Source organism: Boleophthalmus pectinirostris, unplaced genomic scaffold (genome assembly GCF_026225935.1).
Source record: "Boleophthalmus pectinirostris isolate CB_2022bp ecotype Guang Dong unplaced genomic scaffold, ASM2622593v1 HiC_scaffold_1, whole genome shotgun sequence".
NCBI lineage: Eukaryota > Metazoa > Chordata > Actinopteri > Gobiiformes > Gobiidae > Boleophthalmus > Boleophthalmus pectinirostris.
In genome coordinates, this window is record NW_026570970.1 from 38,656,180 (window position 1) to 38,671,044 (window position 14,865).

Sequence of the window (14,865 nt, forward strand, 5' to 3'; positions counted from 1 at the left end):
TCTATTATTATTTCCTCCGCCAAGGAGGTTATGTTTTTGCCAGCGTTTGTCTGTTTGTTTGTTTGTTTGTTTGTTTGTCTTTTAGCAACATAACTCAAAAAGTTATGTACCGATTTTGATGAAATTTTCAGGATTTGTTGGAAATGTGAAAAGGAAGAACTGATTTCATTTTGGGGGTGATCCGGAAGAAATCCTGGATTCTGGATCACTTTGAAATTTTAGTTAACATTGTGGTAAATGGGGCCAAAAATTTTGTTTCTCAATATCTCGGTTAATTATTGACCAAACCCCATGAAATTTGACTCAGGGATGGACAATGGGATCCTCTTTCATATTCCAAATTGAAAGATACGAGACAAATATTTATGGAAAGCACAATTAATATGAGGGGGACTGTAGTCCTTGGCGGAGGTCTGCGCTCTCTGACTGCTTTTCTAGTTTTTATTTTAGTGTGTTCATTTGAAGTTAAATCTGAGTGCTAAAAAGCTCGAACAAACACATGATTGCAGAGAAACACAGAAGCCAGCTGATTCTGATGTGAGTGTAAGATTTCATGTGTTTTGTGATTACAGTGATATGGGAATTTACCAGTGTTTTTATTAAAATAAACCTTATGAAACTTTCTCTGTGAACTCTATTTAACTTTAACTATCTAACTATTTAACTATTTAACTTAAATTAAGATGAACTACGGTTTCATCTGAAATCAAATCAAGCTAAATGACTATCATGATTTAAAGGGACAGTCCGTAATTTTAGCCATAGGACCTCATTTCCTAGTGAGCCAGAGTGTTGGAGACGTGTGGAGACACATATTCCATCCAAGTGTCTCCAAACGTGTCCAACACTCTGGCTCACTAGGAAATGAGGTCCTATGGCTAAAATTCCAGACTGTCTCTTTAAGTGTAAGATTCCGTGTGTGATTACGGCGCTACAGTATTTTCAAGTGTTTTTCTAAAAATAAATGTTATGAAACTTTCTTTTCAAACTCTATTTAACTGAAATGAAGGTGACCTAAGGTTTCATCTAACAAAGAACATTTTACCAATTTCTGGTAAATATAATGACAATAAAGTCAATTCATAGAAGTTTGTCCCTGTGTGTGTTGCCGTAGTAAATGACAAGTGTTTGTTCATAACTATCTGAGCATGTGCATGTTGAATTTTGGTGCAAATATGGTCAAAGGTCAGAGGTCATGTTCTGTGGGTTTGGTGACGTAACCCATACAGTTTGGCTCCAAATGAACAGTACTACTACAGTACTACAGTACCACTACAAAACTACTGAACTACTACAGTACTACTAGAATACTACTTCAGACCTACTGCAGCACAACAGCACTACTACAGTACTACTGCAGTTTGTATTGGGGAGTTGTAAGTGCATCTGACTAGTGTGACAGTGTGGAGCATAAGGAGGCTGTGTGAGGCTGTGTGAGGCTGTGTGAGGCTGTGTGAGCTGCAGTCTCCTGCAGAGGAGCAGAGTGTGACCTCAAACAGCTTGAGGTCGTGAGCGAGGAACTTGGGCAGATTGACGTCGATGATGGACCTGAGCAGAAGAGTGTCTTCATTATCCTCTGGAAAGGCCAGCTGCACAGACATAATATGGATCAGTACAAAACCAGGCCTGTGTAACACGGGACCAAAATACACACACAGTTCTACAGAATAGCCTTACTAAACCAAACAAATACAACTCCAGACATGACTTTAGTCAATGAAACTGCAACAGATAACCTAAGAACATGTCACAAGTCCCTCTTTGTGAGAGACAGACACATACGTCATTGATCCCAAGGGAAACGGCAAACTGTTGCTTCAGTTTCCGCTTAATACGGCTGTTGTGGGAAGATTTTCTTTTCATTTGTCGATTGTTAATGATGATCATTTTTCATGGATTTACTGTGTGTATAATGGGAAAAGATCCATTTTTGTTTAATAAAAACCTCTCAGTAATTATTTATTTATTTATTAATCACAAACTAGGGCAAAATCAACATTTTGACAGTTCTAATTATGACTTCTCTTTCAGTGTTCAGCATCATGTTACATGACTTTTCCCACCCAAAAGATATATTCTGTTTTAAATTCTTCATCACTCTGTCAACAGGTCTAATTTTTCTACATTATTCTGAAACCCATGGACAGGCCATGTGGAATAGTTCGATGTCTCATGAAAACATGGGGGTAAAATGTTTTTGTGTGGAAGACATTTTGTCTTTTATCTAAAGGGAGTCAGAGTTGGCACAGCAGAGGATCATGCACACTCTGGATGTACTACAGATGCATGTTCTTCCAGACCTTGAGGTTGCCAGCAGCAGTGAGCACAGACTTCACAGCTCTCATGCCGTAGTCATAGTGATGCTGAGAGGAGAGCTGTTCTGAGCAGAGCCTGTAGGTGGCGACGATCTTCACTGAGAGGGGTCGAGCGGTCACAAAGCCACAGGAGTAGAGCACGATCTCAGCGATCATGGCGTAGTCCGGAACCATCATGGCCACTGTCCGGAACAGGGCCTTTGGGAATCACACACACGGAAGTCCACAATCGTTTTGACAGTCACACAGTCACTGAGTACACACTACACACTACAATACTGAAGATGAAAAAGTAGAAATATTGAGTTTTATGATCTACAACCCAAATACTGATAATGCAACACAGCAAGACACTTATATTCTACGATAGTTCTGAATGATACTGACAGAACAACTCTATAAAATAGTGTCTGCATACTGTAATGTTAAAGCTAAAGTATAGCAGTAAAAGCTTATTTCTAACAGTTTTCCCATAGACTGTGTAAAGAAGTGGACTAAGTGTGACATCACCCACAGCGTACAGCTCCAGTCAAATGAAGCTCACCGAGGTTGCAGTTATAGGAGCCAATTTGGAAATCCGTTTGCATGGAGCCAATCCAGAGTGAGGCTGTTGAAGGTAACGCACCTTCCCACCTTCCGCTGGTTTGGCAGGGGCGGACTCTAGGAAACGCTGTCAGTCAACCGTGATCTCTTGATTTACAGACAACAGCAAAATAAAAATCCCAGGATCACGTAGAGTGGGTTAATACAAAGACCATAATGACGAGTCTGACAGCAGCAGTTACAGAGCCAGGGGCCACAGTTTTACAATAGAATGTGAATTGGAGCTGGAGTCGATGGAGCCAGAAGTGCGAGCAGGTTAATTATGTCCATCCTCTTTATACAGTCTATGAGTTTTCCTAATAATCTCTGAGTCAGAGAAAATGTGTGCAGCTTGATTGTGTGAATGAGAGGGGAGAGGGGTTGTACTTTGAGATTGTCTGGCAGCTCCGAGCGGCCGGCGTATCCAGGGTTCATGGTGATGAACACGGCACAGGATGGGTCCAGTTTCAGCTTTGTGCCTTCAAACAGGAGCATCTCAGAGTTTGCCGCGATACCTGCACAACATATGTGTTCTGTTACACATGAGAGGGACACATGACACAGAACATTCAGGTCTGACCACAAGTTTCACCACTGTTCTCTGGTCCGGCTGTCTGCTGTCAGGGCTCTAACACCAATGTTTAAAACATCTTTTGGACTGCCCGTTTCTCTTCTAAAGACTCTAGGCTGTGGAACTCCCCTCCCTATGACCTATAACTACAAACTGACCAAAACATGTGCAACAGGATTATGAAACTGTGGTTGAAGTGGGACAGGAACTACCACAGAATGTTTGAAATGTTCCTTGTGTCTGTCTTATGTCTTAACTAACTGTACTTTGTAACAAAGTTTAACATTTCTTTCTGGACTCCTATGTCCTGTCCTATAGACAGGTGCTGAAAATGAGCCTGTTAAAGATTTAAAACAACACAGCTAGTCTAATCCAATGCATTTGCTATGTATTCAATAAATAATCCATCCCAGGTGGGTGGAGAGTCCTTGCCTCAAGTGGAGGAGTTCAAATATCTCGGGGTCTTGTTCACGAGTGAGGGGAGGATGGAGCGTGAGGTTGACAGGTGGATCAGTGCAGCGTCTGCAGTGACGCAGTCGCTGTATCGAACCATTGTGGTGAAGAGGGAGCTGAGCCGAAAGGCAAAGCTCTCGATTTACTGTCAATCTATGTTCCTACTCTCACCTATGGGCACGAGCTCTGGGTAATGCCTGAAAGGACGAGATCGCAGATACAAGTGGCGGAAATGAGTTTCCTCTGCAGGGTGTCTGGGAGCTCCCTTAGAGATAGGGTGAGGAGCTCAGTCACACAGGAGGAGCTCGGAGTAGAGCCGCTGCTCCTCCATGTCGAGAGGAGCCAGCTGAGGTGGCTCGGGCATCTGTTCTGATTCCTCGAAGGCGCCTCCCTTGGGAGGTGTTCCGGGCACATCCCACTAGGAGGAGGCCCTGGGGAAGACCCAGGACACGCTGGAGGGATTATGTCTCTCGGGTTGCCTGGGAATATCTCGGGATCCCCCCAGAAGAGCTGGAGGAAGTATGTGTGGAGAGGGAAGTTTGAGAGGCCCTGCTCAGAGTGCTGACCCCCGCGACCCGACCGCAGATAAGCGGAAGAAAATGGATGGATGGATGGATAAATAAATAAACTAGAAAAGCACTCAGAGAGCGCAGACCTCCGCCAAGGACTACCCCCATTTTTTATAGAAATTGCGATAAAATCAGTCTTCTGGATCAGATCCGGATCAGCCTTTGGAATATGAAAGAGGATCCCATTGTCCATCCCTGAGTCAAATTTCATGGGGTTTGGTCAATAATTAACCGAGATATTGAGAAACAAAATTTTTGACCCCAATTACCACTAAAATTTCAAAGTGATCCAGAATCCAGGATTTCTTCCGGATCACCCCCAAAATGAAATCAGTTCTTCCTTTTCACATTTCCAACAAATCCTGAAAATTTCATCAAAATTGGTCCATAACTTTTTGAGTTATGTTGCTAACAGACAAACAAACAAACAAACAGACAAACGCCGGCAAAAACATAACCTCCTTGGCGGAGGTAATAAATAAATAAGATTAAATCAAATAAAAAGTCCCACCTCTCTGTATGGTGAGGATCTGCTGCGCCACCACAGACAGCACCTCCAGGTCGATCCTGTTGAACTCATCGAAACAGGCCCAGGCTCCACACGACAGCAGGCCCTGAGCACCAGGACAGAAGCAGAGTGGGATAGGCTCATGTTTACTAGGACTGCACAATATATTGCTAAGTACCATGAAGCATTCATCAATATATCGCAGTAGGATCAAGGACGGACAAAATGCACTGTTTATAAAATAAATATCTTAATATAATAAGATAAAGCTTAAACCTTGATTAGGATCATGACACAGAGAAGCGGGTTAGGGTCATGACACGGAGAAGCGGGTTAGGGTCATGACACGGAGAAGCGGGTTAGGGTCATGACACGGAGAAGCGGGTTAGGGTCATGACACAGAGAAGCGGGTTAGGGTCATGACACGGAGAAGCGGGTTAGGGTCATGACACGGAGAAGCGGGTTAGGGTCATGACACGGAGAAGCGGGTTAGGGTCATGACACGGAGAAGCGGGTTAGGGTCATGACACGGAGAAGCGGGTTAGGGTCATGACACGGAGAAGCGGGTTAGGGTCATGACACGGAGAAGCGGGTTAGGGTCATGACACAGAGAAGCGGGTTAGGGTCATGACACAGAGAAGCGGGTTAGGGTCATGACACAGAGAAGCGGGTTAGGGTCATGACACAGAGAAGCGGGTTAGGGTCATGACACAGAGAAGCGGGTTAGGGTCATGACACAGAGAAGCGGGTTAGGGTCAGAGGGGTTTTAACCTTGAAGAACTTCCCCAGAGCGATGTAGTTGAGGCCATCAGAACAGTTGAACACCACACACTGTTTGGCCACAGCTTTAGCCAAGTCTTTAGTGGTCTCAGTTTTCCCTGTTCCAGCTGGGCCCTCAGGGGCCCCTCCTAAGTGCAAGTGCAGGGCTCCAAACAGTGTCCTAGAAAAGAGTGAAAAGAAATTACACCCAGGTAACACCAGGCATGTATTATATATTATGCAAAATAGACTCCTGTGAGCTTTAGGACATGTTATAATGTTGTCATCTCCTCAACAACACACCTGGAGTTGTGTTTTATTTCATTCACACATGTTGGAGTAATCCTGCATTATTAGCCTGTCTACATCTCCAAAGCTCTAAATGCTCCGTTTCACCTTGTGATGTCATGAAGAGATAGTTTTCATGTGAACAGCTCCTTTTACCTTGAGTTCAGTAGAGATTGGCAATGATTCTAGTGAAGGTGTGTGGAGTTTAAAAACACACTGGAGCACTTCCTGTACCACATGACATCACAAGGTGGAACAGAGTCTTTTCTGTTTGAGAGAAGCTTACATATGCAGGTTTCTGTATTAAACATGTGTGAATGAAACAAAACACAACTCCAGGTGTGTTTGTGTTGAGGAGTAGCAGTAGACAAGACGACAAAGAGCAGAGGTCTTAATACAATCCAAACCTTTCAATAAAAGGGTCAAGTCCTACAAGAAGTAATACATATACTATATGCTACATATATAGCAGACACTGGATAATATCATTAGTTTCAGTAGTTGAGGTCAATAACAGAGAATAGCAGTTGTGATAGTAGTAGTATTAGCAATAGTAGTAGTATTTGCATTTGTATTGGTATTATTAGCCCTTGTAGTGACAGCAGTAGTAGTACCTCTAGCAGCAGTAGTAGTATTAATAGTACTGGTTGGTGTAGTAATAGTATTAGCAGTAGTATTAGTAGTATTATAAGAAGGGCACCTGTAGCAGCGGTCAGTGAGCGGCGTGATGACCAGGCGGGGGGTGTTGCCCAGATACTCGTATCCGTATGGCAGACCTGCGTTGATCATCTTGGTTTGGAGCTGGTTGTCCTGGTCACACAAAGCAGCACACAGACATTTATAATAGAGAGTCAAGACTAACAGCTGCTGGAACTTTGTAAACTCTGGGATTCTCATGTTGTGTACATTTATGGATAGAAAGTGATGGCTGCATTTCAGAGCAGGACTATGCCAAAAATCATGAGATTGATAGATAGTGACCTCAACTTGGGTCGATCTCGATGATACGGCAAGATACAGCCACAGGCCCACAGCCAATCATGTGGCAGTACGAGCGAGTGGTACTGAGGAGGATTTACACTCTTGTCTTGTTTTCTCATGAGTTTCTCATGAGAAACTTTAAATGTGAATTTCCCCTGGAATTATTGGTCCTATCAACATGAAATAAAAAACTGTAGTGGTCCTGACATCCTGCTGTCTTCTGCCTGTTTGTGTTTTCAGTAAGATGGAAGATTGAATTGACAATCAAGTGTATGAAAAGATACAGGTTCTGCCTTTAGCTCTCTGTTATATAAGTTATAATTCAAAGACTATGCAGGACACCAAAGGAATCCTGTGGACAGGACATTATTAAAATAGAATTATAGAATTATATATATTAATGTGTAAACTTTGTGTCTGGATTGTGTCTGTGGCCGCATCTGTCTTACATCTGATGAATGATGGAATCAGTATGAAAAAGATGCAACTCATAAAGCACAAACTGTCTCCTTCACCCCAGAAATGACTAAATAATACTAGCCGGGACACTCTTAGAATCTTAGAGATTTTTAATCTCAGGGAGGTTCTCCTGGATGACTAAAGGTTAAACAAAAAAGTTTTTAAAAGCTAGCTGATGCGTCCTAATGCATTCATGAGCAGAGGTTATGATGATTAACGCTGCAGGCAGTCGTGAACAGAGAAGATACATATTATTGATAACATTATTATTGATACATCATTTTCATTCACAAAAAAAGACTAGTGTAGGCTCTATGATAATGAGACCGAGGCTCACGTACCACCCAGTAATATCGCAGCTGACTGAGCCACTCAAAGTCGTTCTCATTGCTGATGCGTTTCTGGACCAGAGAGGCCAGAACGTCTCGAGCGTGGACGTCCAGCACCACCAGCGCTCCCAGAGTCACACGGTTCTGTTTGGACAGCTTCCCCCGCACCAGAGTCACGATGTCATCGATCTGACGGTTATTCTGCTGCAGGTAGGCCTCCAGAGCCTGGAGAGTCAATCCAACAGACACATTACTATCATACCTGAGAAATGTGACACAAACATAGTACAAGAGGACCCTCTGCATCTGAGCATCGTTAGACTGATCCTCAGCTCTGACAATGTGCTGAATGTCCTATCTGCTCGTCACCCCCATTTCACACTCTTCAGTCTTCTTCTTCAGTGAAGTTGTATCTTATTACAAAACGAATATGTGTGAAGAGTTTATGGTGTTTGATTTCTAACAAAAAGGTGAGAGTGACATGCTGAAAAATAGTTGATTAATGCCAGCTTGGTGTAGCTGCTGTAGCTCCAGTTTGACTTGAGTAACATCATTTCAGACAGAGCAGTGCCCCCAGTTAGCTTCAGCCCGTTCCTCCACAGAATGCTGATGACGTCAACTGAAAGGTACGAGTAGATTCTGAAGTACGGCTATTAGGGTCTTATAAAAGTGGTTGTAATGCTGCCAAAACATTTGAAATGGCATTCCACTCTACATTCCTGTGGAGTTTAATTGAGACGGGAGCAAAAATGTCAGCCCCTGGATCTATTTTTAGAACACACACACATTCTAGCCACACTTGATCTTTATGGTGCCCTGATAAAGTCCCGTCTGCACCACTTACAGTCTGAACTCCTCATGTGGCAGTAAGTCACGTCTTTTCACAGGTGGCTGCACACTCATTCTGCATATTTACGACTGGCCTTTTGACAACACGAGGTGAGTGAATCAGCAGTGTAATGGGATTATCACAGGCTTTCATTTAATTCAGTTCATAAATGTCACGCAGCAGCTGGTGGTTCTGATTTACAGCACAGAAAAACAGTAAAGCTTTACAAGAGAGCAGAGCATGTTATAGTGCAGGGTTATGACGTGTGCATGCGGGGGGCAGATGATAATACTACACAGAACAGCTCATATTCATTTCACAAACAGGACAGTGAGCTACAAGAATAATACGGTGCATTTGTGAACACAGGAGCAGAGCCACTGGTCTAAAGAGGCAGAGAAGAGGTGAGGACAGCGGGAGGACTACTGCTGTTACTGTATTATTATGTGAACATCATCCTGTTATTTAGCAAAGCCATTTTTATCAGGTCATGATATTTTTTTAATCTGAAATTTGAGATTAGACAAGTAAATCTGGCAGCAATTCACAGGACCCATCAAACTTGTGTGAGTGTGGGGGTATGGGAGTACATAGAAGTACAGAGATGGGGAGAGAGGCAGTTGCCATGGGAACAGGGGGAGGCAGGAGGATGCTGCAGAGGAGGATGTCGTCGCCATGGTAACGCCAGACCAGTAAAAAGAGTTTGATCCACCGACTGCAGCAGTAATGAAGACAAATGCTGAGAGGCTGAGCGCTGTCACTGAGCTGCATTATGTAATGGGCACAGGATAAAACAGATATGGAGGTTTAGACACAAACACAGCTCTGCCTTGGGATTCTGAGGCAACATTCTGGTCCTAATGGTGAAAGATCCTCAGGCACAGACACATGTCCCTGTGTGCTCATTTCTGCTTAAAATAGACTCAATGTGAATGAATGTGTGTATGTTTCTCAGAGAAGCAGGACACTAAAACAGCATTCTGAGCTATAAAGGAAATCAAGAAGCTATGTTGACAATATACAGTACAGGATGTGTGTGTCAGATGCCCTCCCATCCTCCTTTAGCCCTGTTGTATTTTTGCCTAGTGAACCTGAGTTTGGTTTGTGGGATGTGAACTACACACACTTTATAGTAGATGAAGCTTTTCAAGTCAAATTATGACCTGGTGTTCTGACTTTAGACTAGAACTTCAAACTCAGTATCAATACTGTGGAATAGATTTGATACTCGGTACCAATTCTGAAACCATGATGATGGCCAAAACCACTTTTTATTTAGACAATAGAATGTGATTTTCATCATTAAATGGTGTTATGTTATATGTGTGTGATTCTCATGTGCATATGTGCAGTAGGTTCATGTTGGTCCATGTGTGTGTACTAGTCTATGTGCTCTGACACTTGTTCTGATACAGCTCAATCATTCTAAAGACTGACCTGGGGTCCAGACTTGATGGCGTCATGGATGTACTGTGTCCAGTAGACCTGAGACACACACAGGACGGCCTGACCGGGCCAGGCTCTGACCCAGTTGATCCTCAGGTCTTTGGGATAGGCCGCGATGGCCTCCCCAATCACCTGGAAAACCAAAACGCATGTTTATTACAACAGGATTTATAAAGGGCTCATCTTTAGAAAAGTTTTGCAGCTAAAAAAGGGTTTGCATCTGACAATGTGTTTGAAACTGAGACTAGTCGGCAGACATCCAGAGCTCAATATCACTGAAGTTCCTGCTCTGAGCAAGACTCCACACTGTCCTAAAGACAACAAGACTCTACACTGTCCTAAAGAAAGCAAGACTCCACACTGTCCTAAAGACAACAAGACTCTACACTGTCCTAAAGACAACAAGACTCTACACTGTCCTAAAGACAACAAGACTCTACACTGTCCTAAAGACAACAAGACTCTACACTGTCCTAAAGACAACAAGACTCTACACTGTCCTAAAGAAAGCAAGACTCCACACTGTCCTAAAGACAACAAGACTCTACACTGTCCTAGAGTTGTGCTGACCTAGGAGAAGGAGGTGTTCTTGGATTTTTTTTTATTTATCTTCTGCTGCAAAAATAAAATTGACCATTGGGGGACAAATTATTTTTATTTTTTACCAAAAACTCACAAAAGAGATCAGCTCATTTGTATGTATTTTGCTAACAGTGACATTCTCTGTGTGTGTGGCAAAATATAATTTCCTTTTTATTTTTGGAACCTTTTTCAGTGCAATTTCAAACTTTAAAAAGCGCTTTCTTTTGAATAAAGAGGTATTTTTCAGGCAGCTCGGTGCTGAGAGACTGCTGTGGGCTTTTTATTTAGAAAACAACAGTTCACCTTTTCGAGTCATAAATTATTCAGAAACCATTTACCACCTATAAATAAGACATTGGTTTCTACCCCCTGGTGCAGCCCAATAAATAAGTGCCTATGTTTAGCTCGTTACTTCTACTCTGAACCATCACTTTGTGTATTCAACGCACATTCATCACTATTCACAAATGAACGACGAGAATACATCAATGCTGCAGTAAATATAAGAACACCGACTGCCTAAAGAATACACAGAAAGCTTTATTTTTAATGTGAAGAGACAACTGCACAAAATGGGACTACACTGCTGTCGTATAAGTTTATGTTAAAAGGGCTGTGGGTGAGCTTGTAATACATTTCATTGTCAAAATTTAAAGGAAGAAGAATAATAAAAATCAGACATCTGTAAACATTTTGACACTTTTGCGTTGATTAATAATAATTCTGTTCGTTTGTGGCTCAGAGTTGAAATGCGAGTGCAGAGGGGCACAACAAACCCTCATATTATTCACTAAATAAACCTATGCTTATTTCTGATGTTTTACCTTTATTGTGACTGACTAGAGCGATAAGTGTGATCTCTATTAAAAGCAGTACTTTGCACTGCCTTTCTACTGCTCAGCCTATATATACTAAATACTATATACTATATTTTAATCTCATGGTTCAGTATATGAAAGCTGGAACAGTAGTTTTCGGGGGTCAACATTTATCGTGTGCAGTTTTTCTTCTGGCACATTTTTGTTTTTTTCTGGGCAATACAATAAGATTTAATCTGTAAAATGATGAATGAATGAACCATAGTGTAAGTTTCAGAATAGTTTTTGTGGTTTAAAGGGATAGTTCGGGTTTTTTGACATGAATCTGTATGGCATCCCCGTGAGCAGTGTCGTGCATCCAGACTGACTTTACCCCCGACAGCGTCCGGTGAGCCGAGACCCTGGCCATTTTCGGTGCTGATGAAAGTAGTCCGGCAAGTTTTTCCTCTCAAAACAATATGTATTCAAAAGAGTGATACATTTGCTATTTTCTTTCCGTTCGTATCACTGCGCGCTACCCACAGGTGACAGCTGCGCCTGGTTCACTTTGTTTACTACTTGGAATGTTAGCGACAACATGTCTGATTACGACACCGACGATGAAGACATTGCCTTTACCACAAAGCCATGTATCTTATGTATCTTATACAAGTTTATATACTTATGGCTCTAGCTCTCACGTTAGCTCTCTCTCGCATTGTGGCGGTCTGAGCATGTAAACACTGCCGAACAACTGAAGAAAGTGATGGATCCGTGTGCGGCTGTCACCTGGCAGCAGCGCACAGTGATACGAATGGAGAGAAAATAGTGCCAAGCGATAATGAGGTCTGACTTTTTGGAGGACGATGGTTTTGTGATGCAAATGTATCACTCTCCACATATTGTTTTGAGAAGAAAAACGCTTTATTATACAGTCCCCAGCCAACTTGCCGGACTACTTTCATCAGCACCAAAAACGGCCAGTATCTCGGCTCACCGGACGCTGTCGGGGGTAAGTCAGTCTGGATGCACGACATTGCTCACGGGGATGCCATACAGATTCATGTCAAAAACTATCCCTTTAAATCTGTTCTTCTGGAATATGTTGTCAGTGGTGTAGGCTAGTTTTGATATGATTGTTACTCGTCCATATTTAGTTGAGCTAGTGGCCTCTCTGGTGCTCATGTGAGAGCATTAAAGCTAATTTTAATTTTGTTGTGAGTAGAACCTTGTGCAGGGAGGCGATCATGCCAGTCTCCAGCTCCAGCAGCCACTTCTGCACCTGTCCACGAGCTTTGGACGTGGAGATGAGGTCAAGCAGCTGAACCACCTCCCCCTCAGAACTCTTCATGTGAGTGATGTCCAGAACATCAGTGAACACCACACTGGCTATGCCCTCAAAGCACTTCTTCAGAAAAGGCTGCACACTGCAGGAGCGGAGAGGGAGGAGAGAGGACAGGAAGAGGAGGAGGAGGGGAGGAGAGAGAGAGAGGAGAGGAGAGAGGAGAAGAGGAGAGGAGAGAGAGGAGGAGAGGAGAGAGAGGAGAAGAGGAGGAGGGGAGGAGAGAGAGACAGAGACAGTTAGGAGAGGAGGGGAGGAGAGAAGTGGGGAGGAGAGAGAGATGAGAGGAGGAGGAGGAGAGGGGGAGAGGTGGGGAGGAGAGACAGGAGAGGGGGAGAAGGGGAGGAGGAGAGAGAGAGAGAGAGAGAGGAGAGGAGAGAGGGAGGAGAGGGGAGAGGAGGGGAGGAGAGAGGAGGGGAGGGGAGAGGAGGAGAGGAGAGAGGAGGAGAGAGGAGGAGAGAGCAGGAGGAGGCGAAGGAGAGGAGGAGAGCGAGAGAGGAGAGGAGGGGAGGTAAAGGATAGGAGGAGACAGGAGAGTTTCATTAGTACATTAGTTTTGTTTTTAGAATGTTTTGTGCTTTGTTCCATATCAAATACAGTCAAATGAAATCCCCTCACTGTTTAACAGAGACTTGACAGAACAGGTCAAATGTGTGTTGTACCGTGTGGGGTCTTTGGTCTCTGACAGGATCTCCAGCAGCTCCTCGTTGGACAGGAAGAAGAAACGTGGGAAATCAAGACGTTTCTTCTCCAGATAATTGTTGAGACCTTTCAGAATCAGCTCCAGAACAGCATTGGATTGTTTCAACTTCTCCAACATCTTGTCGATGGAGATCACAGCCAACACATGCTTGTCCTGCACACATGGAAAGAGCAGCAGACATGACAGAATGTAATGAACTGAATCAGAACATGAGCCACTGTTAGGTTTCAGATGACATCACAACAACCTAAGGGCCAGTAATATTGAATACAAATGAATCTTCAAATGCAGATTTCTGTACTTATTTAGTGTTTTCATGAATCTAGTCACCAATAGAAATAACCACTATCAACATCTGTAAATGTACCTTTTGGATGTTTCATATATTAATCAATAAGTTTATTATATGAAATAATCAATAAGATGATTATATGAAACATGAACCCATCTGGGAGAAGGACATCATCACATTCTAGAATCTGTAAACCTCTAAAAACATCTGTATGTGTTAAGAAGTATGCTGGTGTCAGACATGTTTCATTCAGTCATCACTTCTTTACTGAACAATAGATACATATAAACATCAGCTCTTGAGCTGGTACCTGTAACGGGAGGATTACTCTTTTGTGCATGTTTTTGGAGGATTTGGATATTTCTGGAAATACTAATGAGGAGCACCGGCTCTGCCCACGCCTGTCACAATAACACAGTTTGAAGTGTGATATATTGCTCAAGAAAATAAACGATAATACTGAAACTACTTTTTCCACTGACACAAAAATCCAGGAATAAGCTGGATTAAACTTTAAACATACAATCTCTTTGAAAATCATGAGTTGCAGTAAAACCACAGAAATGAAAAATTTCAGTACTTGGTCGGAATCTATGAGCCATAAAAATCATGAATTCAATCTCAAAGCTCAAATCTTATTGTAGTAGAGAAATATCAATAAAAGTTCCTACTTTATACTTTGCAGTATGGCAAAGCATGGGGTGTTCTACATGTATTTGTATGGTGGAATGTTCAGCAGGTATCATGAGGACACAATGCACACATTTTCAGGAGTCTGTGATCAGTGCGAGCATCCGTGGTCGTGCTTCTACAAAAAGGTGAGAGTGAAGTAAAAACTATTGGCTGATGCTAGCTTGTGACTGTAATATTATTTGAGAGCGATTTGTTTAACAGTAAAAATGTCGTTCAAACTAAATCATTTTTTTCTGGCCAGATCCTGTGAAAATAAAACTCCTTCTAGCAAAGCCTCAGACAGCAGTGCCTTCAGTTAGCATCACACTCTCAATGAATGTTGATGTCATCAGCTGCAAACTACCAACAGCACAACGAGAAAGTACCA

General features: G+C 42.7%; 1 protein-coding gene across 1 annotated transcript in view; it reads right to left on the minus strand.

Moving 5' to 3' along the window:
• dnah7 (dynein, axonemal, heavy chain 7) overlaps positions 1 to 14,865 on the minus strand; it is a 187,205-nt gene that overhangs the window by 150,559 nt on the left and 21,781 nt on the right. The window contains 10 exon segments of the mRNA XM_055162193.1: positions 1,491 to 1,589; positions 2,301 to 2,513; positions 3,285 to 3,412; positions 5,002 to 5,104; positions 5,770 to 5,938; positions 6,746 to 6,855; positions 7,827 to 8,039; positions 10,081 to 10,221; positions 12,697 to 12,895; positions 13,473 to 13,666. Coding sequence (XP_055018168.1) covers positions 1,491 to 1,589; positions 2,301 to 2,513; positions 3,285 to 3,412; positions 5,002 to 5,104; positions 5,770 to 5,938; positions 6,746 to 6,855; positions 7,827 to 8,039; positions 10,081 to 10,221; positions 12,697 to 12,895; positions 13,473 to 13,666 — 1,569 coding nt within the window.